The sequence below is a fragment of the Lissotriton vulgaris genome, chromosome 11 (genome assembly GCF_964263255.1).
Source record: "Lissotriton vulgaris chromosome 11, aLisVul1.2, whole genome shotgun sequence".
Classification (NCBI taxonomy): Eukaryota; Metazoa; Chordata; class Amphibia; order Caudata; family Salamandridae; genus Lissotriton; species Lissotriton vulgaris.
This window is the reverse complement of record NC_141699.1, coordinates 410,168,780-410,194,342: the sequence shown is the minus strand read 5'-3', so window position 1 is coordinate 410,194,342 and position 25,563 is coordinate 410,168,780. Positions and strand designations below refer to the sequence as shown.

The 25,563-nt window shown below is 49.0% G+C and overlaps 1 protein-coding gene across 4 annotated transcripts in view; it reads left to right on the top strand.

Moving 5' to 3' along the window:
- TIA1 (TIA1 cytotoxic granule associated RNA binding protein) overlaps positions 1 to 16,994 on the top strand; it is a 239,181-nt gene extending 222,187 nt beyond the window's left edge. For all 4 annotated transcript variants that reach the window (XM_086943466.1, XM_086943468.1, XM_086943467.1 and 1 more), the window contains one exon: positions 13,730 to 16,994. In XM_086943466.1, coding sequence (XP_086799592.1) covers positions 13,730 to 13,856 — 127 coding nt within the window. In that variant the 3' untranslated portion in view covers positions 13,857 to 16,994. The remainder of the gene's footprint in view (positions 1 to 13,729) is intronic.
- The last annotated feature ends 8,569 nt before the right edge of the window (positions 16,995 to 25,563 follow it).

Sequence of the window (25,563 nt, the reverse complement as noted above, 5' to 3'; positions counted from 1 at the left end):
ATTAGACGCAAGCAAATGTAGGCCATGCAGTACTTGAAACACAATTTCTAACTACAGCCACTACAAGTTAGCCACGACTTTGGGAGATTACTGCTATATAGTCTATGCAAAGGATGTGATCTACAGCTCACATGCCTTGACTGGAAAATGTTACTTACCCAGTAAGCTTCTGTTCTTGGCATGTAGAGCTGTAGATTCACATGCGCCCACCCGGTCACCTGTAGTAGTTGTAGTTCTTATACTACATTCATACACATGGACATCTTTATTCTACACTTCCTAACTCCATTTCTCACCCTGTGCGGGAAAACAATCCAACAATGGAGTCTATGCCCATACGCATTATCCGAGAAAGGAGGAGTCCCCTACCTTGTGATTGCAGAGACTTCTTCGAACAAAAACTTGCAAACATCCAGACCCAACACTAGATGGCAAGAGTATGCAAAGCATGTGAATCTACAGCTCTACATGACAAGAACAGATGCTTACTGGGTAAGTAAAATTGTCCTTATTGTACACACACTGGCCAGAAATTGTCACACACTCAGACTGAACTCAGACTTAATTTGTTTGTATAAAAATAGTATTTAGTTGTATTTTATTTTCTAGAACCAAGCCAGGCCTGGTGCAGTTAAGTCTAATAATACTTTGTAAGAATTATGCAGTGATGCAGTGAAATAGTTTGAATGCACTTGGATTGGTTACAGGTAAGTCATTTGTTTATAAAACAGTTTGAGTTACTTTTCAGTTACTTTTTCTACTCCGTGTGATATGCCTAGATATCACACTGGGACATTTACTAAACAAAAGGTAAGTAAAAACTCCAAACTTAAAACAATTTTCACAGGAAAGCAGTCAATGCAATTCTATGGGAGAAAACAATGATATCAACTTAATGGTACTTAGGTTTGAGAGTTGGTTTTCTGGGGTTATAACAAGCCCTCCCCCCCCCCCGCCCCCCCGCCCCCCCCCCCCAGGTCAAGGATGCACACTCAAAGCCAAACTTGGTGCAAGTAAGTGAAATAATGCTTTGCAAGTTGTTATGCAGTGAATTACAGTTGAATGCAGGCTCAAATGCAGTTGGTTGTGTTGTAGGTCAACAGTTCGAAATTACTTGTCAGTTCCTTTACAGATTACTGTGCACTGTACTTCTTAGATTACATTTCAAGTTACTTTTGCTAACCAGTGCGATATGCCTAGTTATCACACTGGGACATCTAGAAAAAGGTAAGTAATACATTTTTTGTATATTTGCAGTTTTTCAAGTTTTCATACAAATTAACTCCACGCTTGGAAGATTTTTAAAAATAAAGCAGTCAATGCAATCCTAAGGGAGGAAATTAAGTTATCGATTTGCAGGTAAGTACTTTTTTGTGGGAGTTGGTATTCTGGGGTTAGCACCAGGGTTCCGGCAGAGTGAATGATGCACTCTTCAAGCACCCTCATTGTCACTAGGGCGGCCGGGTAAAGAGTGCTGAGGCCCGATGTTATCTAATGGGGGATAGGGGGCCTCCGGTTGGTGGCTGCGCATGAGCGGCCACAATGTTGTGGGAGCAAAGCTCCTAGACTTAGGGTCAGGGCACAGGTGGGGGGTCAGATTTAGCACACAAGGTGCACCCACAGCAGCACAGGGGTGGCAGGGTGCTGTTTTGGTGTCTCGTGTCCGGTTTTCAATGGGGATTCTCCAGTTGTAACAAACACTGCAGGCTCGGGCCGAAGATCTTCTAGAGGCGACCAGCGGTTGGAGAGGTAAGTTGGGATGTCTTGGGATGCCAGGCCAAATCTGGTTGGGCCAACCAAAGCCGTGGGACGTCTGGTGCAGGGGTGTATTTTGCAGTATAGTTTTCCTTATCTCCGGTCAGTTGGGGGATCCTCCAGAAAGAGGCTGGAGGAGTCTGTTGGAGGCTTGAGGTAGGTCAGGGATCACCAGATCCCTTGTCAGGATACCGGAGAGACCTCCTCATGGTGTTGGGCTACTCGAACTCTGGCTGAAGGCGTAGGGCGTAGAGTGGTGCAGGCTTGCGGATTTGGCCTGGGCTAGAGTCTGTTCGTGAGCAAAGTCGGTGCTCACAGGAGACAGTCTGGTTGGGGAAGGCAGGTCCGGTCCTCCGGGTTCTTGGGTGCTGCTGGCTGCAGGACACAGGTATTTCGCTGGAGCAGGTAGAGTTAGGGCTGTGGCCAAGTCAGTTGGTGTCGTCGTCCTCTCCTTTCTGCACGGCTTCTTCGGTCCTTCTTGATTCTGGTTGTCTGAGGCATGGTTCAGGGTTGCCCCTAAATACTAAATTTAGGGGCATTACAGGTAGGTACAGATCTGATAGACTACAAGCTGCAGATTCATTCACGTAGAATTATCCCCAGGCGTGAGACTGGATCCGGAAACTTTTTGGCACAGTATCCCTGCACGCCAGGGGCGGGTGACATCACGCGACCATGTGTCGTCTGCGTACGTGACGTCATCTAGGTCACATAAGCCCCACCCACCGCCTACGTACGTTTTTTCTTTTTCCACGTGCAACGCAGATCCGGTTTTGCTGCAATCCTGTTTTGGGTCCTTCTTTTTTTCACCAATTTTCTTTACTGGTGAGACAGTGTGCGAATGCCTTCGAGCTTCATACTTGCACGTTGTGTTGGCGTCTTATGTCGGCGACTGACCCTTCTCTCATTTGTATGTGGTGTTTGGGGAGGATCACAGCACCACTGATTGGGAGGCGTGTCAACAGTTGAAGCCGAAGTTGCTGCAGGAGCGCCACATGAAACTTGTATCGGCGCGTCTCTCCAGGTCTACCTCCTCCCCTCTTTCAGCTTCGGCACACTGTTTCAGATACGACAGTGGTCGTCGTCCTCGCCCTTCCCCGATGTCGCGAGAGCGTCGCTCCCCAGTGGGTAAGTGTCGCAGTTGGTCCCCGGGGGCTGGTGTTCGGCCTTCCAGGGGCTTGGTCTCTGCGGGTGATGCGGCCCGAGTTTCGTCCTCCTATCCACGTTTCCCGGTGAGGGGGCATCGAGAGTCCAGGTGGAGACATACGCGATGGCTTTGCAGGCCTCGCTGGCATCAGTGGATCTCTTGCCTCGCGTGGGGCCCTCCATCCACGGTACCGGTTTTGGCCCCGGCGCAGACTGGTTCGGAGCCAGGCTTGGAGGATGTGGCGCTGATGGGGTGTGGCCCCTCTGCGGTCCCTCCTTCAGGCCATGGCGCCTCTGCCTCGCCGCAAATTCCCGCGGGAGCCCCTGTGGTGTCGTGGGAGGTTGCCGGTGCTCGAGTGGCATCCCCGAGCCACGCTCTGCCCTCTGGGCAGGCGAAGCTCTCATCCAAGGCTGAGCTGACGCTGTCCAGGCGCCAGTGTCTGCTTCGGGCAGCGCCACAAGGGTCGGTGACCTCTCCTCGTCCCGCTTTGGGCCGAGGTGGTGTAGGGACTTCTCGCCCCTCTCTGGGCCCATCTCGTTCCTCCCTGCGGGCAGCTACCTCATCGGAGGGTAAATGGGAGGTTGAGTCGTCCCTGGTGCCACCACATGGGTCGCCAGACCACCTCCACAACATTCTGGGCCGAGGCTGGCAGAGAACTTCAGGTCACTCCCCTGGTCCCTCTCGTCCCTCCACGCAGGCAGCTGCCTCTGCGGAGGTAGTCGTGTCCGTTTCGGCGACGCCCTTTTGCCACTTCGGCTCCGGCCCCACTCCTGTGCGTGGTGATTTGGAGGAGCCCTATCCAGACTCCTTGGCACCGGATGGTGCTGGCGTCCTACCCCAGGGTGCGTGCTCCATGCGGAGGTCGTGCAGCGGATTAGTCTTCGGACGCTCCCTCTTCTCCAGAGGCTGACTGCTTTTTGGTGTACTCTTCCCCGGAGACTGGCCGCTACGTGGTGTCTTTTTCACTGGCGTCGAAGGATGGCTCCCCACCCTTTGAGGCAGAGATGCTCCTCTGTGGAGCGACAGGTACCCCATTCTTCGGTGACTTCTGGCATTCAGGTCTGGCCCTTGCCCATCCGGCTTCGGGGACGGCTGTCTTAGTCTACAGTAATCACCCACATTGGAGCTGATTTCTTCTCCACAAGGCCCTAGGGAGGCAGGTGACTTTGCGCACGCCGAGTCCACGGCTGTGGGCATTCTGCGTATGGGGGACCCCATTGCTCTTTTTCAGGCTGACCATCTCTTCGAGGTTTTCCACCAGGGCTCTGGTGGGAGGGAGATCTTACTCTCCTTTGAAGGTTTGCTCCTTTCTTTCCTGGAGGGAGGTTGGAGGCGCCCTGCCTCAGATCTGGTACCTCAACACCTTCTGCACAGTCACCTTCCGGCACCACGTGACCCGGCGTGCCTCTCCCTCCACCCCTCTGCTGCCAACCCACTCTTGAGGACCGCTTTTCCTTCCCTGCCGCCACTGTTGACTCTGCAGTACCGGGAGGCCTGCTGGCTGGACTCTTGGGGGCGCAACATGTTTGCCTCGACCAGCACGGCCCTGCGGGCACTTAACACCTTGCGTGTATTGGCGAGGGCCTCCTCTTGTCTGTGTGACTCGGCTGAGTCTGTGTTCAGCGGCTTCCCAGGAGACTGTTCAGGTGGACTTACGGAATCATGCTTTGGATGGCCGAGAGCTAGCAGCGTTTTTTTTCTCCGCTCCGCTCTGGACATCTCGGAGGTGTTAGGCCGGGCTATGGCTTCCTCAGTAGCCCTCCGTCGCCATGCTTGGCTTCGGGACGGCGTGTTCCCTGAGAATATTCAGGAGCGGCTCATAGACATACCGTTTTATGGCAGCCTGTTGTTCCAAACTCCGGCGACTCTGCCATCCAGAGGTTCCTGGCGGGGCTCCGTCCTCCTCCTACTCCTCCTCCCACTTGGTCTCCTCCCCCTCCCCAGTGACTGCTGAGCGGGATTTCGACCTTTTGGTTGCCCTTGCTGTAGGTGGTGTTTGCTGGCCATTGAGTCCTCCTTGCTGGGTCTTTGGCATTGTTGGCTGCTGGACGGCCTTTGTTGCCTGTGTGTGTGTTTTTGCTGGAAATTGTTGCACAGACTTGGCCCTGAGATTTGGCCTTCTGTTTTTCTTTGGGCTGATGTCAAGCCTTCTGCTGGGCTGTTTTTTCCCGTGGCGCTTTTGCTTTCTCCTCTGCTGCGGAAGTTCTTCCAAAGAGGGTTCCCGTGTTTTGGGACGTACCGTAACCTATGTGGGGTAGTAGTAGCTATTATATAGCTCTGTTCTGCTGGGGAGTGCTGGTTGCCTTCGGGTGCCAGTTCTCCATGGCTTTCTGTATGTTGCTATTGCTTCTTGAGGTTGTGTGCGCGGCCCTTGTAGTGGTAGGTCCGACCATTCCTCTCCTTCCTGCTCTTGCGCTGAGAGCTGGGTTGCTTCAGTGCCCTTCATGCTTCTAAAGGATTATGGTTATAGCTGCCGTTCTGGCTGAACTGCTGGGTGGGCTTGCCTCTTCTTTGGCAGCCCGGTTGCCCTGGGGGTGAAGTTGGGTGTTTCGGCCTCTCCTGCCTTGTCCTTGGTTCCACTGTTGTGAATGTATGGGCCTCCACTCTTCCTTCTCCTCCTACATCCCTTCTGGGGCTGCTGGAGTTTGACTTGTGGGGGTCCTCCTGCCTGATAGGGACGAGGTAGCCCCCCTGGTCTACAGGGCTGGTCCCCTGTGGGCCTTCTGTCCTATCCAGACTGGTGGGGTCCTTTCGAAGACCCTCCTTCCCTGTGGGTATTGCTAGGGTATCTATTCTACGTGAAGGAATCTGCGGCTAGTAGTCTCTATCAGATGTATGAGTTACTTACCTTCAGTAATGATGTATCTGGTAGACGATTCTAGCTGCAGATTCCTTCACGGCCTGTCCTTCCTCCCCGTTCTGTGAGGACCCCATGGCTGGTCCTTGGTACTCACCTCCTGGTGGGGGGCCATGCACTCTGTGTGTACCTTCCTTTGCTCTTGGCAGTGGCTCAGTCTGGTTGCTGTTCTTCTCTCTGTGGTTCTGGGAAGGTGGGGCTTCTGGTGTTCCTATGCCCCGCTGCTACAGCTGCTCCAGGTCGGGAGGTTTCCTCCCATCTTTCCCTTCCTTCCTCTTGCTGCTAGGGGCCTGGCCCCTCGGCCACCTCTGGGTTGGGGCTCTCTGGTCGTGCCTTACCCTTGTTTCTTGGGGGGTGGATGCCCTCTAGGCTGGGATGGGTGGAAGTTAGTTTTTCCTGCCTGTTGGGGCTGTCTCCCTTTCCTTGTTTCAGGGGGTGGTTGTAGGCACTCTACATGTGACATGCCTTTTTTTTTATTTGGTGGCTCTGCGTTGTGGTGCGGAAAAGTTCTCAGAAGAAAACTGACGTAGGTGCGCCGGGGTGGGGCTTATGTGACCTCGCTGACGTCACGTACGCGGAGTTTCCAGATCCAGTCTCGCGCCTGGGGATAATTCTACATGAAGGAATCTGCGCCGAGAATCGTCTCTACCAGATACATCGTTTTGCAGCGTGAATCTTTATGGATTCACTATGCTGTGCATTATTCCGCGGTCTAGTGGTTGGGTCCTGAATCGTAGTCTTTTCTGGTTTTTTTCATAGCCCAGGTGGGCGTCTACATCCCACCTTTTGGTGTCCTTCCGTGACGTCGGCACGCTTCCTGCGGAAGCTCCCACCCTTGGGTGCCTTCTTCAGATAAATGTTTCCGCCGTTGGGTCTGGATCGTTCCAGAGAGGCTCCAGAGATTTGGATGGGAAAAGACACAGATGAGCCGAATTTTGCAGGAAAAGACTGAAGACTGAGAAGACTAAGAAGAACATCTAGAAGCCGGTACGACGAAGGAGAACTTCGACGTCCAACGGAGAATGCGCATACAGGGGGCCCCCTGAGCACGAGAGATGGACAACACCCCTTTGAAATTCTGCCGTAACTGCCACCACAAGTACGTGCAGGAGGACCAGCACTCGGGTTTGCAACCTCTGCTTACCGGTCGACCACGAGAGCAAGGACTGCAACGCTTGCTCGGCCTTCACACCAAAGACTCTCCGCGTCAGAGAGCGACAGAGAATTGCCAACTACACCATGCAGGCGAAGGGCCAACCACCATCCCTTCGAGACCTGGGACTCTCGACCGACGACAACGTCGCCGGAGAAGACGGCTACATGGTCGTAGAGACCGATAAGAAAACTTCTAAAGAGGTAGGAGAGTCGTCGACCCCAAAAGCCCCGACAGACCATCGGAGGTCTGAATCAGACTCTCGAAAAACTGAGTCTAAGTTCTCGAAGGGAGCACTGGCGCGGAAAACCTTGTCGGCCGCAGCTGCATCCAAGGACGGAGAGCCCAGCGGGTCCTTCGAGAAGGACTCCCATGCGGCGAAGACTGGCGAAAAGCCACGGTCGTCTAAGCACGTCCTCGAAGGAACATCCGACTTCGAATGAGAAACCCACCAAGGACGCCTCGACGTCCACAAAGGAAACTAGGCCCATTTCGACGTCGAAATACTCAGGAAAGAGACCACCCGAACAGTCCGACGCCGAACTGGAAAGAAAGAAAAACCGGCTCGAGGCCAAAATGGATAGCATTCTACAAAGAAAGAAGTTGTTTGACGGAATCGTGAACTGTTTGAGGCGTTCGTCTAACACCAACGGTTATCGTCGAAGTAGAAGAGGAGGAGGATTTTGAGGCCGCAGAAAAGCCCCGCAACTCTAGAACATCAAGAGGATGAAGAGTTCTACTATGAGGAGGAGGAGGGTGACAACGATTAAAGGACGTGCCTCGGGTCTGCATCCTCTGGGACGCAGGACCTGGAATGGCAGGACCTTGACACCGAAAGTCCAGAAGAAGGCTTAGACACGTACCCTTCGAGGCCTTTTCCGCCAGATGTCATTGGGGCGTACAATATGGTGATCAATAACGCTGCAACGGCGTTTGGAGTCAAACTTGACGAAGAAAAAAAAGTCTGACTTTCTATTGGAGACTCTACTCTCCACGCAGACGAGGAGCCAGTATCTCCCAATGCTTGAAAGTGTCATGGCTCAGGGGAAGGAGTCGTTTAAGGAACTGGCGACATGCGGGTCCGTGACGCTGAGGGTGGAGAAGAAATACAAACACTCCACGAAAGATCCCCCGTACCTCAGAGGGACAGTCCTGGTGGACTCTATTATCACGGCGACCGCAAGGAAGAGGGCAAATGTGCTGACTACATCAGGGCCACCGCCAGACACCATGGAACATGTAACACCAGTAGGAAGCAGGCTAAGTCACTTCAGAGAATGGAAGAAGATAACGGACAAGTGGATACTGAACGTCATACAGTTTGGATACTGAATAGAACTGGAAAGGACACCGCCAAACAGAAAACCAAAAAAGAGAGCGCAGTCAAGAAAAGAACTGGAGCTGCTGCAAAGGGAAGTGGAGGAACTGCTCCAAAAGGAGGCCATCGAACCAGTACCATACCGGGAAAGAAACCAGGGAGTGTACCCCACCTACTTCCTGGTACCAAAGGTGGACGAAATACTAAGGCCCATCCTGGACCTCAGCTTCCTGAACAAATACATAAAAACACAAAAGTTCAAAATGACGTCTCTACAGGAGGTCATTCCCCAGATAGTGGACGGAGATTTCATGGCCACCATAGACATCAAAGACGCCTACCTGCACATCCCGATGAACAGGTGGCACAAACATCTGCTCAGATTTACCATCAACAAACCACACTACCTGTTCACAGCCCTAGCGTTCGGACTAAAATCCGCACCAAGGGTCTTCACCAGTGCCTCGCGGCAGTGGCAGCGCACCTGAGAAGGGAAGGGATCCATGTATACCCTTACTTGGACGACTGGCTAATAAAGGCAAATTCACACAGGACATGCAAAGAACATGCCCAACGCATGACAAAGACATTGATGAACCTGGTATTCTCCATTCACTTGGGGAAATCCTCTATGGGACCAGAGCAAGTGAAGGTCTTCCTGGGCGCTCAGATAAACACCGTACAGAGCAAGGTGTTCCCCAGGGACAAGAGGACACAGGCGCTACTGAAGTAGACTAGCCTCTAAAAGAAGGGGCGAGCTCTGACAGGGAAGACAGCGAGCAAGGTCATGGGCATGATGGCCTCATGATACATCTTGTACCAAATGTACGCCTCCACATGAGACCATTCCAAGAATGGCTGCAAGAAAAATGGTCACAAGCGACAGTGAGTTGGGAAGATCTAGTGGTTGTAATGCACGCAGTGCAGGAGATGTTGTGGTGGAACATGAGGAACTTAACAAGGGGAAAGCCTCTAACACCACCGACCCCAACGGTGCCCATCACCACAGACTCATCCCAGAAGGGATGGGGAGTGCACATGAGCAAGCTCAGGGTGAGGGGTCTGTGGACTCCAGTGGATGCGGTCAAACACATCAACTACCTGGAACTGAAGACCGTGTTCCTCGCGCTGAAAGCCTTCCAGAAACAATTGTGCAGCCAGAGAGTGTTGATCCAGACGGGCACACAACGACTATGTTTTACATCAACAAGCAGGGAGGAGCGCAATCTCCACCGCTATCGAACCTAGAGCAGGAGATATGGAGATGGGCCATCCCACTAAAGATAGACCTGCTATCCATACACCAACCAGGGAAAGACTATGTGGAGACAGACTGGCTCAGCAGACAGACATCGGCATCCCACTAGTGGGAGCTCAATGCACAGGAAATGCTAAGGCTTTTCAGAAGGTGGGGAACACCGACTGTAGACCTATTTGCAACACACCAGAATGCAAAATGCCAACGCTTCGCCTCCAGGCAACCAGGGGAAGGTTCCCTGGGGAATGCCCTATGGATCAGCTGGTCGAGGACATTTGCTTACGCTTTTCTCCCGATAACCCTGATACACTGGGTACTCAACAAGTGCAGGACCAGCAACATGACGCTGATCCTGGTGGCACCCCAATGGGCCAGGGAGACATGGTACTCACAGATAATGGAAATGTCACAAGGTGCACCCCACAAGTTCGGGAGAAGAAAAGACCTACTGTTCATGAAAAACGGAGAGGTACTACACCCAGAACCAGAGAGCCTCAGCCTAGCAGCATGGCTCCTGAAGACAGAGTTTGCGCACCTGAGATTACCGGAGAGCACCCTGCGGGTACTGCGAGAGGCAAAGAGGCCTAGCACACGAAAGTGCTATTTGGCGAAATGGAGAAGGTTCACAGAATGGTGCAGCAAGAAGAAGCTTCACAGAAAGAGGACAAGGGATTCAACAGTGCTAAGGTACCTCACGCACCTGCTGAAAGCAAAACTAAGCTCATCCTCGCTGAGAGCACACCTGGCAGCAATTGTGGCCTACACAAGAGGAGAGACTGGAAAGAGTTTCTTTACATCACAGATAGTAAAGAGATTCATGGAAGGGGCAAAAAGGATCGCGCCTCCTAAGAGGAAGCCGCCACCAGCATGGTACCCTAATCTAGTCCTGACAGAGCTCATGAAGGCGCCTTTTGAACCGATTCATAAGGCTGCCCTACAAATGCTGACAATGAAAACAGCCTTCTTGGTGGCTATCACCTCCCTGTGCAGGGTGAGCGAACTACAGGCGTTAACGCTACAAGAACCCCACATCCAAATTCACACTGATAGGGTGGTGATGAGAACGGACCCACACTTCATGCCAAAGGTGGTGTCTAGATTCCACATCAACCAGACAGTTCAAATACCAAGTTTCTTTCAAAAGCCAACCACAAGCACAGAGAGGGCGCTCCACACTCTGGAGACTAGAAGGGCAGTAATGCACTACATAGAAAGAACAAAGGAACACAGGAAGACGAAACAGTTCTTTATGTCCTTCGCAAACAGCTTCCTGGGTAGACCAGTAACAAAGGGGACCATCGCACAATGGATCGCACAAACTATTCAATATTGCCACAAACAAGCAGACCAAGAGCTAGCAGAGGGGCCGTGTGCCTACTCAACTAGGAAAAAGGGAGCAACGATAGCCTTCCTGGCTAACACACCCATTCAAGACATTTGCCTGGCGGCAACATGGGCATCGGTGCACACGTTCACTAAGCAGTACTGTTTGGATATACAAATGAACAAGGAAGCACAAGTAGGACAGAAAGTGCTTCAACATATATTCAACAGCCAACGGTCATCTTCCACCCTGCCACCACAAAAATAACAAACCGCTACAAAGTCTATGCACAGCATAGTGAATACAGAAAGATTCACGCTGCAAAACGAATAGTTTCTTACCTGTCGGTGTAGTTTTGCATCTTGAAGATCTTTCTGGATTCACTAGCGAACCCCCCCACCTCTGCCAGAAAGATGAGGCTGGAGAATCAGGTGGTAGAAGACCAGCTCAACACTGAAACAGATAATTGAACGACAAAGCGGATTAAAAAACTTACTTGAACATTGCCAAGGATTTGCAAAAACACAAAACGAGAAAAAAAGAATCTGAAGATGGCGCCCAAGGGTGGGAGCTTCCGCAGGAAGTGTGCCGACGTCACGGAAGGATACCAAAAGGTGGGACGTCGACGCCCACCTGGGCTACGAGAAAAAAAAAAAAGAGACTATGATTCCGGACCCAACCACTAGACCGCGGAATAATGCACCGCATAGTGAATCCAGAAAGATCTTCAAGCTGCAAAACTACACCGACAGGTAAACTATTTGTTACCGAAGGTAAGTAACTCTTACTTCAGTGGCTGTGGTTCCTAATATTAGAGTTGATTCAGCAACTAAACTTGAGCACACTGAGCATCCAGCACTAAAAATAGTAAAACTTCAGAGAATCCAAAACCCTACAACCCAAATATAGGTCCCACGTTTTACAGCCTTGTTGCAGATTAGGGTTCTTTTGTGAATAGAGGCACAGTAGGACACGGATTATTTGCAGAAAAAACAAAATCCCAAAATCTTTTGTTTTTCATTGGGGTGCGAATTTCCCAATTAATCAGTGTGCTGTCTCCTTGGATATCTTAACTTCGAGGGCCACCCCCTTAGAATCTTACCAATCGGTCAAGATTTCACGTAATGGGGTCCATCCACTTACAGGATCAGCCAGAGCCGGTCAGTTTCCATCTTGGATTTCGGACTATTTACCACTCTAAATGGAACTTCCTGAACTAAGGGATTTGGAGAGATTGTTTACATGCTTTAAGAAGCAGGGTGATACAACCCCTTCAGACTCAACATTAAAATTTAAAGTCAGACAGTCTGTTTACATTGTAAATGAGAGATGAAAGGGGGGAATGCGGCCATACAGCCCCGCTTAACTACTGGCAGATTCAAACTTGCAGGCTCACCAACTAAGAATGCAGCATATCCTGCAGCTTCATGACCCAAGTCATTCTGACCTATGGTCTTCGTATTTCCTTCCTTCCTTCTCTTGCTAGCTGACCTACTGTGATCTTGTGGACTATTTGGTTGTCTCAGGCTGATGAGGCATCCCAACGTGCAGATTCCCACTGGGCCTTTAACATGTCTTCCTGGGATCTAGTGTTCCCCCTAGCTAGGGCACAAGTGGTGCTTCATACAATTTTGTTTTTATTGTGGCCCTAGATTACCTCCACAAAGCTTCTCAAGAGCTAAGGTTTCTGACGAGTTCCATGGGAAAGCTCGGACTCCAGTTTAGCTCCAGGAAACTCAGCTCTACATTCTGCGTATGGCTGGCAGCCTTAGCTGATCAAAGGTACCACCTTATTCAAAGACTGTTTTTGTGCAGGCATGGAGCAGTGCGTCTAATCTTTGTGCCCTAGTTTCATCGCCTTCTGAAGTAAAGTGCCATGAGTCAGACCAGCCCCAGCCAGTAATGATAAAGTTGCAGATTTCGTTTTTAAACCTGGACACTCTTGTCAGAAGACGTTGGTTTCTAAGTGATAAATGGCACTGGAAGAAAGATGACTTTCACTAGTGCAGAAGAGAGTTACTCTAACTAAAGAATGGGGTTGGAAGCCTCCCAATGCAATAGTTGAGGCCCCTGTTGTGGAGGTGAGCTCTAAATATAGAGATTTTTTGTCTGCCTTGCCTACCATAGATTAAAAGCAAGACTACAAGGAACCCAGTCTTGAGTGCACAAACTCAATCTATCCCACTTTATATCACTGTTCTTTTGTTGCAGCAACACGTCCACAACATATGTAAGTGCGTACCTACAAAGGAGTATAGGCAAGAACCCCAATTTTAAGGCCTAGTTGGACGAACTTTACACAGTCTGTAGGCAATGCCCTCCCAGTGATACAGCTAAAAAGGAACTGTGCCTCTGGATGAGAATTGTGTTGCCACGACTGATAGCCTTCTAATAGCCTCAAATGAAGGGGCTACCTACCCTTCCATTGATCAGAGAGTCACTTTCTTTGGGTCCGGTCAGTAGAGCTACTCTTCAACAAAGAGTTGTGGAAAAAATGTAGACCTTCCTCCAGTGTGCTCAGATTGTTGGGAAAACGTGAATATGCAAAGGGCAGGGTGGTGTAGCGTTTCCAAGCCATGCAGAAGAACATGCAACACATTCTCATAGAGAGATACTGACTTGCTGGCATTGCTTTGCATTCTGAGGCAGTGTGGTATTTGAATTCTGTAAAGGAGCTATGTCAAATTCCTTGAAAAGCGTAATATTTCTGCATGCCATTCCTGTTAGTTTATTTTTCTTGGAGAGCAATTAAAGGGATCCTTTTAGCGAAATGCATATTGTGATGTAAATTCTTAAGTTTAAGTGGGACTACTTTAAAACCATTCCATTCTGATTTGTTTTAATCTACTTTAAAGTGAATGTTGGGTGCCTCTACACAGAATATGTGCTAAATGTTACTGATGTTTTATTTTGCCAGTCAAACTCCGCCCTCCTCAACAGCATGGATAGGTGCAAATTACGGCGTTCAACCAACCCAAGGCCAGAATGGAAGCATGATGGCAAATCAAACTGGATACCGAATGGCAGGCTTCCAAACTCAATGAGAAAGGACTCTGCAAAACTAGAATCAGTGGCTTTAGGCTGCAAAGGAGTGTTGTAAAGCCTTTTGTTTACTTAGAGAAAGTATCAATCAAGTCACTGCAAATGTCGGATACAATGTATTTATTTAAAAACAATTTCATTTTTTTAATCATGAAATTACTTTGTCATCTACATTGTTAAAAGAAAAGGAACTAAGATGCTGCATTTCTGCCAATTTTTGCCTTCTTTTCTTCTTTTGATATGTAACATTTAAGGTCCTTGTTTGAAATAAAAAAACAATGCAGGGATGACTGCCACTTTGTAAAAACTGAATGCTGGCAGCAAATTGCACAACAATGTTTAAACATATTTCCCTCTCCCTTCTGATGTAGCGCGGTTTTAGTTTACATTCCTTCTGATTTGAAATTGTGTATTATAAGGATTTGTTGTACAAAAACCTAAAATTGTGCAAATGCTGAAGGTACTTGGTTTTTTTGTATAATCTTCAGTGTGCACAACCTGTAAAGAAAAAATTGCATATTGTAAAAAAACTCTTCCACCTACACTTTTGTTGTTATGACAGGTTTCTCGAGGGTTCTCTTTTTCATTTTGTATCTAGACATTTTTCAAAACAAATTGTCTTGCCTTATTGTTATTAAAATTTTGTCGCTCCATGGAAAAGATGTGACACTTAGCGTTTTAACCAATACACATGGATCCGTTCTTGGAATCATTTGTGTTCTGCAAAAGGTGCCTAGAAAAAAATAAATCCCTGTTGGATTTCCTCTGAAGGATTTTTATCTTTAGTGAGAATTTTTTTGTGATAACCACATGGGAAGCAAAAAAGTTTTTTTGCTAAAAAGTATCTTTAGAAATTGTAAATTAACGTTTATAGTTTCTTCTATCCTTCAAATTTTATTCCCTTTAGTTTTATAGAAATAGATTTTAGCAATTGTTTGCAGCGTTCAAGGACAATTTCAGTTTATTTTGCTGGAAAGGTTGCAAATAGACAGTTAACTGCATAGAACATGTGCTTGCTGGCAAGGCAAGCATCTTCAGTTTTGAAGACTTTGGTTTTTTCGTTTGTTACAAAAAATGGTTTTCATTGTTCAAGTAGCTTCCTCTTGTCAAGTTCAGTCTGATATGTACATATTAGTTTGTGGGACTGGGAATTTTTCATCCTTTGATAGGGCTTTTAGTGCTGAAAATGTAGGATGCATTTTACAGCAGTTGTGTCAAAATGACAACCCCAGTTGCGTATATTTTTGGAGACCAAAAAACTGCATTCTACCTCCTTTGCTTTTCCTGCTTTGACCAAGAAAAAACATTGATAGCTTTGTAAGCATGATTTTGTTTTTCATTCACGTGCATTATAGTGCTGGTTACAATTTTTGGCTTTGACAGTGTTGAGATTTTCTTTTCTTCATTGAGGTGTATAATATTTAGTAATAAAGCTGGGTAAAAATAAGATAAAGGCCAGTATATACATTTATAGAAAATAACTCATTCCTTGAACTAAAGTGTAGCAAAATAGCAAGATTACCACCTAGAAATGGCAAACAATTTGCTAGTATCTAGAAGTGATAATTTAATCATTCTTTCAATGCCATTCTTCTGTTTTAGATATTGGGTTACATTCTGAATATACTTTGATCTAGTCAAAAATAGTGGCTTATTGGCATTTCCATACACCTCATTAAAAATAAAATGTAGTCATGTAAATTAAAATACCACCAAAATGACACTGTAGACCAGTTGTATTCTCACACTACCACTTAGTTGATCATTCAGCTTTTTTTTTATTCGTACATTAATCTCTTGCAGTAACAAATTATTTTTCTAAGCATATGAAGTATAGCAGCTTGAAAAATTAGTATGCGGGTACTTTAATTCACAGGTTTACAAAAAGGGTGTTTTGAGGCCTTTACCTTTTAGTAGGTTATTCTCTCATGATCTAATTGGATGGCCTCAAGCTTTACACTTTGCAAGACTGTTTGCCTTTCATAAGAAAATGCAATGTGAGTGAGCATTTTTCCCTCACTATCTTTTTGGCACAGATAATCCAGTAGAACGTGCATTGATACCTCTGTGTTAAGTGAATCCTTGTTCAGCCTTTTTAATTTATAATCCAAGACAGTGTTTCAGATCCTTGGTGAGATTGTATTTCAGTGTAATACCAACAAGCGATTTAACAGAATTTCTAGTCCGAAGCAAAACGAGCTGTGTACAGACTGTAGCAAAATTGCTTACCTAATTGTAGATGACAAATTTAAATAGTAATAAGTTGTTTGGAATCATTTGAGATTCTTAAAATTAATAGGTACACCATTCATATCCTCTTTAAAGTCGTTTAGTACATAATTCCCCCATCCTGTTTTCCCAAATGCTGCTCCTTTGTTGTTTTATTCCCATTGAAGAATTGTAATACCAAAATATATATATTCATGTATACTGATAATTGCAGATCCCTTTGATGTCCTAAATTGACTTCATCTTTGCTGTTAAAAATTACAATAAGTATACCTGTACTTGGTGAGAACCTTTGTTACAAAGAAAATATAATTGAGGGTTCCCAAAGAATCTCGTGATTATAGTTTGTGGGAGTTCTATGCAGACTTCTGCTTTTTATCTTCACAGACTGGGTAATATGAGGTTTTTTTGGGGGGGGGGGGGGGGGGTGTCCCAAATCACTGTGGTGATCAGCAAGAGCCCTAGAGCCTCAGGCAGTTGCCTTTCAATCTTTCAAACTTAAATAAATTGGTCCCACAATTAAAACACATGGACTGAGTAAGGTTTTATTTGATATGCTGAAATAATTAGGTTAGACTTGTGTGTAACGCATGGGAAACAGGTTAGGCTTTGCAGAGTTAAATACTTTAATGCAGTCAGATAATTCCTGTTGCTGGTAAAGTGTTTTTTTTTTTGTAAGTGCAATGGTCCATAAGTTACTTTTTCCTACAAGGACTATTGATCATTATTCTTCACGGTAGTGTTCCTCAGATCCAAGTGGGTACATGTTTTGAATTATCGTTGCATTTCAGGTGTATATATTGGAGCCCTTCGTGGTGTGCATATAATTTTATTTTTCTCTGCCCCAGTAGAGCCGCATTATAACTCCAATTTTGAAACTATTGTTAATAAAACATGACTTGTGTACTGTGTATAGATAAACAATTTATTGCCCTATTTAAAGAAACAAGATTACCTTCACACACTTATTGCAGATAGCTATTCTGCTATTACATATTTTTGTTTTAAACCATTCACCACTGGTGTGCTTGTTAATGCTGAACTGTTTTTGAATTTTGCGCTGACCATGCGCACATATTGCAAAGGCTCCTCCCTTGGTCCTTATTAAACAATGCCATAATATTTATGTACATTTTCAGGGTTCACGGAGTACATGTTTTTGACATGTCAGTTGTTTAAGGAATGGATTAACTGCCATGAGAAGAGCTGTGATAATTTCAGTCTTAACTCTGATCCTATTTACAGTAAATTCAGTTTGATCAGGATCTTGCTGCCATATTTTGATGCACATTTCTTGGCTATTTGAGAAGCAAAGCAGAATTATGCAACCACATCATCAGAAAATGTGAATCCCACTATAGGCATAGTGACTTGGTGTACCAGTCTAGTGTATTTTATTTGTAGTGTCCATACACTGCCAACTTATCCCTCTAACCACCAGAGGCGCATTGTACGCAGCAGTGTGATTGCAGGGTTACAAAGCCACACAAGGACATTGGTAAGCAAAGGATAGAAATGATAAGGATGCTAGTTTTTAGGTCTCGCACCTGCGATGCAGCGCGAAGCGCTGTCTCAATGCGAGACCTATAGTCGTCGACTCTGCTTTCAAGGGCTTGCAAGGAAGACAGGAGATGGGCACGCGCAGGCTGCAGATCGGATCGGTGAACGTGCACTTTCACCACGTACACTCACGTGCTGTGCCTGTCTCCCTTGCAAGCCTCTTCAGTTCCTTTCTCTTTCCCTCCCCCAACCCCCCCCCCTCAGATTGAGAAGGGCTCACACACCCCACCACCCCCCAGCGCCCAGATCTGTCCCATCTGCAGGGGTCGCAGCTCTCCTTACCTGTGTAGGTCTCGCACGTCTGCTACTCCTGAGGCTCCGGCTCCCTCTCGGCTGCCCGCGTGCCCTCCGCACAACTCCTTGCTCTGCCAATAACTCTTTGCCCGCCCGTCTTGCCCTTCAGCACCGTCCAAGCTCAGGCGGCCGCGCTGCTGACATCAGCCGTGCGTGAGCTCTTCTCCCACACCGGGCCACTAGAGGGCGCGTGCCAGCAACAACAGCTGAAGGCAGAGCGAGCTCCCGTTGGTTTGTCATTAACTACTTATCTCTCCAAATGTTGTGCTTTGTTTGAATTCTGAAGAGATGTTTACACTTTTGCTGCACGAGGACTTTCTTTAACTTTAATTAGCCGTTAAAAAATGTTTGCCTGTTAGCTCTGTTAAGAAAACAGCAGCCAAGTGCTCCTAATGACCAGGGTGCGGCATGTGAAGTTCAGTAGGGGCGCTTGCGTCTACAGGGCCGTACTATATAGAAATATTACTGGATAATGATTGATTCGTCTTACCTTATACTGGTCCTATCCCCCACAGCCCTTGCTGCACACTTCCTCTTTGGTGCCATTCTGCGCTGCCTCTGTGCCCGCCTGCTCTAAATTTGTAGGCCTCTGATGCAGCCGCATCTCTACCAACAGTGGGGCCTAGGAAAGCCTCGAGCTTGTGATGTCTCGCGGTCGCAGCTATCACAGCCCAGTCAGTCAGTCCAACACGGCTTTTGCTGAACAATGGTGGATGAAAAACTGGAGTGAGAGTGCACAACTGCAAACCTGATGGAAATGACGCGCAATAACAAAATGCACATGCGTGTTCACAGGTAGCAGAGGAGAGGTATGTGTGGATTTTGTCAGTCCAATCAGTTTTGGATTGGGAAAGCCCAGAATGCAAAAGCGCAGTTTCCTAAAAAAAGGACAGGCTGAAGGTGTCATGCATTGGGGAGGGATAGGGAACCGTTTTGGTTCTGAATGTTCGAGGAATGTGGGCTGCTGAATTCATATCTGTGCATAGATCGCCACCTAGTGTTGGGTCCGGATGATTGCACATTGTTGTCCTGGAAGAGTCTTCGAAGTATCACGAGATAGGTGGCTCCTCCCCTGGACTACAGTGCGCATGGGCATCGCCTCCATCCCCAGATTGTTTTTTTCCGCCATTGGGTTCGGATGTGTTTCGGTTCCCTCTGTCGGAACCGATAGTTGTTCAACTTCTACTCGAGACCAAAAGGTCTTTAGGCTGGACGTCGGTATAGTTGCGTACGGGTTTCTTTCTGACTCTCAGCTCCGATCTCTTGCTGCCCTTCCACGTGCTTTCGGCGCGGTCGGGCCTGTACTACACTCTTGCTATGGAGCGAACTCCGTTTAAGAAGTGCCCGTTGTGTCACTCTAAATACTCGCACCTCGACGTGCACCCGGTGTGCAATACCTGCTTGTCGCCGGATCACCGCGAGGACACCTGCATGGCGTGTTCGAAATTCAGGAGCAAGAAGACTTTAAAGATTCGTCGGGCCAATAGGCTCCAGGCTAGGTTATCGGCCACGGCGCCCCCGCCTGACGACATTTTCCAAGAATATGTCGAGGGGGAAGACGACGTGCAAGGTTCGGACTCTAATCCCGCATCCGAGGGAGAGGCCTACGACGCGGGTGAGGAGAACTTTGACGAAGTCACCGACGAGGTAGGGGACGACTATCAGGCTTTTACCACGATGGGAGATAGCTCAGAGGAAGAGCATCCCCAACCTGACTCAGGGGTTGTTCCCCTTCATACGACCCAGGTCGAGGGATCGCCTTCGGGCCTTACCCAAGATCTAACTATGAGTCCTCCGGGCCCGGTCACGGACACTTATGAACCATCACTTATGTCGAAGAAAACGAAAGTGAAGCCAACTGGTCACGCATCCTCGGATGCGAAACCGAAAGTGAAAGTGGCGCAGGTGAAGAAGGTTCTGGAGGTGTCAACTTCCAAGAAAACCAAAATGGCCGACTTGAAGAGCCACGCCAAAATGGCCGACCCGAAGCCCTCGGGGTCGGCGCCGAAGGCGAAGTCCTCCGACGCGGCTGCGTCGGCGCCGAAAGGGGTCGCGGACCCGAAGACTGCTTCGAAGAAGCGTCAGGGCGACGACGCGCATAGGCAGGGGGCGTCGGCCCCGAAGACGGTGCCTGCCGGCGCACAGGCTCTCGAAGATGAGGGGTCGCTCGAACCGGCCCAGCCCTCTCCGGCCTGGACAAAGAAGGTAGCGGAATCCTTGCAGCGGATTCGAAAGGCCAGTGTGGTTCCCGCACAGGACACCAGTGCGCCTAAGCCGACGCCTAAGCCTGCGAGGGAGCAAACGCCTATCTGTTTCACCCTGCCGCCCAAGTCGGCGCCGAAGGCCTTCGCACCGAAACAGGGCGGACCCTCGAGGGAGGTGTTAACGCCGAAGGCTGCCTTGGCGGTGTCGAAGCTGCGTCTCCAGCCGCTTGCGGAAGAGGAACGTCGGGCGGTAATAATCGACGCCAACACCGGAAAACTGTCGCTCCTCAAACGGAAGATCACGACGGAGCCGACGTTGGAACCCTTTAAGATTCCTCTCAAAAACAAAAGGGACTCCGAGGACTCTCCGGCTTTGGTGGAACCTGTGTCCCCGCAAACCCTAGGACACTCGCCGACGCATTCCGCTGCAGCCGATGCGGACGAGGAAGGTGACGAGTACAACTATCCGGCGTACTCGGATCCGGAGGAGGGGCACGTACCGTGGTCCGCCGGAGGCGACACGGAGGACCCGCAGTCGGCTCAGGACACTCAACTTTTCGCGGCCAAGACGTCCCCGTCTGAGGACTTGGCGGCCTTCAATGCTCTGATAGAGAGAGCTGCTGCTAACCACGACGTAGAGCTGCACTCGGACCCCGTGGATGTGGACTTCTTGTTCGACACCTTCTCGGTAGCCGAAAAGTCTGTCAAAACACTACTGATGCTTAAGGGGGTGCTGAAACATGCAACGGAGGTTTTCAAGGAGCCCACCCGAGCGCGTGTGGTCAACCCTCGCATCGACAGGAAATATAAGGCAGCGCCCACGGATCCTACATATATCAAGGGACACTTGCCATTGGACTCCTTGGTTGTTTCCAACGCTCGGAAGAGGGCGAACTCTCAAACTACTGGTGACGCTCCTCCCCCAGACAAAGAGTCCAAGATCTTTGAGGCCTCAGGCAAACGAATTGCTGCACAGGCAGCTAATATCTGGAGAATATCTAACACCCAAGCATTACTTGCACGTTATGATAGGGCCCATTATGACACATTAGAGGCCATACTGCAACACTTGCCTGACCAATACAAGGAGGCGGGAGAGATGCTCATTCAGGAGGGTAAACTCATTACGAATGCATCCATCAAATGTGCACTGGATGTGGCAGACACAGCCTCCAGGGCTATCAATACCAGTGTGCTGCTTAGACGCCATGCCTGGCTTAGAATTTCGGGGTTCAAACCCGACATCCAAACTACGATCCTCAATCAAACAGTGAATCCTGACCACCTGTTTGGCCCTGAGGTGGATGCCACACTGGAGAAAATGAAAAAAGATACGGAAACTGCCAAGTCTATGGGGGCTCTACAAAGTCAGCAGTTTCGGAGTGGTTCCTTTCGCCGCTCAAACTCCAGAGGCACCTCAAGGGGACAGGCGTCCCAGTCAACCCAATATTACAAAAGTAACACCCAAGCCTCGTATAACAACAAGGGTCGAGGTGGTTACAGAGGCAATAATGTCAAGGGCAGGGGACGTGGAAACAATAGTTCCAGGTCCACCACCACCAACAACCAGTGACGTCTTGTCACTGCCCCCCCGACCATGCAACACCGGTCGGGGGGAGACTCCAGCAGTTCCTGCCGGCGTGGAGGACCATCACCACGGACAGGTGGGTGAGGTCTATTATCCAGTACGGGTACTGTCTAGAGCTTACGTCCATTCCACCGGACATACCCCCAAGGAGCCGTCCTATGTCAGGCGAGCACTTGACCTTGTTGCAGCAAGAAGTTCTAGTCATGCTGCAAAAAGGGGCGATAGAGCTCGTTCCATTGCAAGAGCGGAGAACAGGGGTTTACTCCCTGTATTTTCTGATTCCCAAGAAGGACGGATCACTCAGGCCGATCCTGGACCTCAGGCCCCTGAACTGGTACATCCTCTTGGAGCACTTCCATATGCTCACGTTGCAGCAGGTGCTTCCCCTGCTTCAACAGGGGGACTTCCTGGCTACGCTGGATCTGAAAGATGCCTATTTTCATATCCCCCTGCATCCTTCCCACAGGAAGTATCTCAGATTCACGATCCTAGACCAGCATTACCAGTTCAAGGTTCTGCCGTTCGGGGTCACCACGGCACCGAGAGTGTTTACCAAGTGCCTAGCGACTGTGGCAGCGCATCTCCGTCGCCAGCACGTCCACCCCTACCTGGACGACTGGCTCATTCAAGCAAGAACAGCAGTGCGTCGACCACGTGTCACGCACCATTCATCTCCTGCACGATCTGGGATTCTCTCTGAACTACCCAAAGTCCCATCTCCAGCCCGCCCACGTGCGACAGTACCTGGGCGCGACAATCAACACTCTGGCAGCCACCGCGCAGCCAAATTCAGTGAGAATCGCCAGTATCCAGGCGCTGATCCAACGATTCAGACCCCAACACTCGCTTCCAGCGAAGGTGTTCATGCAGTTGATAGGCATGATGGCCTCCTGCATCTCCATTGTCCCGCACGCGAGACTACATATGCGTCCGCTTCAGGAGTGCCTTGCACGTCAGTGGACTCAGGCTCATGGGCAACTGACAGACCTAGTGTTGGTGAGCGGTCGGGCATACAACTCTCTGCATTGGTGGAATCCACACAACCTTTGCAAGGGCCGACCATTCCAAGAGCCTGTCCCACAGATTATCCTGACGACGGACGCCTCTCTCCAGGGATGGGGAGCGCATGTACTCCATTACACTGTGCAGGGACTATGGACACTACAGCAAAGGAAAATGCACATCAATGTGTTGGAACTGATGGCAATCTTCATGGTCTTGAAGGCGTTCAAAGTACATCTGTGCAACAAAGTCGTGTTGATCCGGACGGACAACATGACGGCCATGTACTACATCCAGAAGCAGGGAGGCACACACTCTCCACAGCTGTCTCATCTGGCTCAGAGCATGTGGAAGTGGGCCATTCAGAGGAACATCTTCCTCATGGCAGAGCATCTCCCGGGCAAGGACAATCAAGTGGCGGATCTGCTCAGCAGGCACAGCCATCAGATGCACGAGTGGGAGATACATCCATCAGTACTCCAACCGTACTTCCAAAGGTGGGGTCATCCAGAGATAGACCTGTTCGCCACAAAGGAGAACGCAAAATGCCAAAGCTTCGCCGCCAGGTTCCCACACCCGCAATCACAGGGCAATGCGATGTGGATGAACTGGTCAGGCAAATTTGCGTACGCTTTTCCCCCAGCACCTCTGATACCGCTGGTGGCACGCAAGCTCAGGCAGCACTCGATGACTCTCATCCTGGTTGCTCCAACGTGGGCTCGCCAACCGTGGTACACCACGTTTCTGGAACTCTCCGTGGTACCGCATCAAAGGCTTCATCTCACTCCCAGCCTTCTGACGCAGAGCCATGGCGACATTCAGCACCCAGATCCGCAACAGCTCAACCTGGCGATCTGGCTCCTGAAGTCCTAGAGTTTGGCTACCTCAATCTACCTCCCGATTGCATGAACATCATTCGGGAGGCAAGGAAGCCCACTACTAGAGCCTGTTATGCGGCTAAATGGAAGAGGTTTGTCATCTACTGTGTTAACCACGATATTGACCCGCTAGATGCTTCCATTCAAAACATCATTTGCTACCTGTTCCACCTGTACCAATGCAATCTGGCATACTCTTCCATCCGCATTCACCTGTCTGCTATGGCAGCATACCTCCAGAATAGGCAGCACCTGTCACTCTTTAAGGTCCCTGCTATCAAGGCCTTTCTGGAAGGACTCAAAAGGGTCATTCCACCAAGGACCCCTCCAGCTCCAGAATGGAACCTCAACGTAGTTCTTACGAGGCTGATGGGTCCTCCCTTTGAGCCACTGCACTCTTGTGAGCTTCAGTTTCTGACTTGGAAGGTTGCGTTCTTAGTAGCAATTACATCGCTACGGAGGGTTAGCGAGCTGCAGGCGCTCACCATCCAAGAACCTTACTTCCAGGTACATGCTAATAGGGTGGTGCTCCGCACTAACCCTAAATTCCTACCCAAAGTGGTATCCCAATTCCACTTAAACCAGACAATGGAATTGCCGGTGTTTTGTCAAAACCCGGAGACACTGGCGGAGCGCATGCTCCACACCCTTGATGTTAAGAGGGCCTTGATGTATTATGTAGACAGGACAAAAGATTTTCGCAAAACCAAGCAGCTTTTTGTTGCTTTTGCCACACACCACAAGGGAAACGCTATCTCAAAAGCAGGGATTGCTAGGTGGATAGTAAAGTGCATTCAGATCTGTTACGCTAAAGCTAAACGCACCCTCACTATCCCACCGAGGGCCCACTCCACCAGGAAGTTGGGTGCCTCTATGGCTTTCCTAGGTAACATTCCCTTAGAAGATATCTGTAGAGCAGCCACATGGTCTACCACACATACTTTCACCAAGCACTACTGTGTAGACGTGCATTCCAAACAGCAGGCAGCTGTTGGTCAAGCTGTTCTAAAAACACTTTTTCAGACTGCTGCAGCTGGCACGGGCGGCCGCCGATAATGGAGGGACTGCTATGTATTCTATGCACAGATATGAATTCAGCAGCCCACATGCCTCGAACTGCAAATGCTACTTACCAGTATGCATCTGTTCTTGGCATGTAGGGCTGCTGACATTCATATCGCCCACCCTCCTCCCCGGCGCCTGTAGCAGCTGCAGTATTCATTCATATATATATACATATGCTCATAGCATGGTCATCACTCACATGCTTCACTCCATCTCTGCCAATGGCTAAAAACAATCTGGGGATGGAGGCGATGCCCATGCGCACTGTAGTCCAGGGGAGGAGCCACCTATCTCGTGATACTTCGAAGACTCTTCCAGGACAACAATGTGCAATCATCCGGACCCAACACTAGGTGGCGATCTATGCACAGATATGAATGTCAGCAGCCCTACATGCCAAGAACAGATGCATACTGGTAAGTAGCATTTGCAATCTGCTTCTAGAATAGTGTGTATATGAATCTCTGATGTCACTCTCAGCAGCCTGAGGTAAGAATGTCTGCCACTGAGAAGGGGGTATCAAAAAATTTAAACTAGGAGCATTCGCCTCTCGAGCTGGAAGTGTCGACCCCCGACGAGGTCTACAACTTGAAATGGGAGCGCCCGCCGACAATTTTTTTTTGCACAGGTAAATTAATTATTTCTCGAAGTCCTGCCCTTGGCCCGCCTTAGCACAAATTTAAACCAGGAGCTTTAGGGTGGGCTTGGGTTTTAATAAATTGACACTAACTGGAGGTGGGACAGGAAAGGGCGGAGAGCCGAATTTCGATGTCATTTCAGAGTCCAATTTTGCCCTTTACGTTATTTCAAGCAAATCATTTGTAAATCCACATGGAATCTGGTTTTTGAATACATGAATAGGGAAACGAGTCTCCAAATTTGTAGTCTC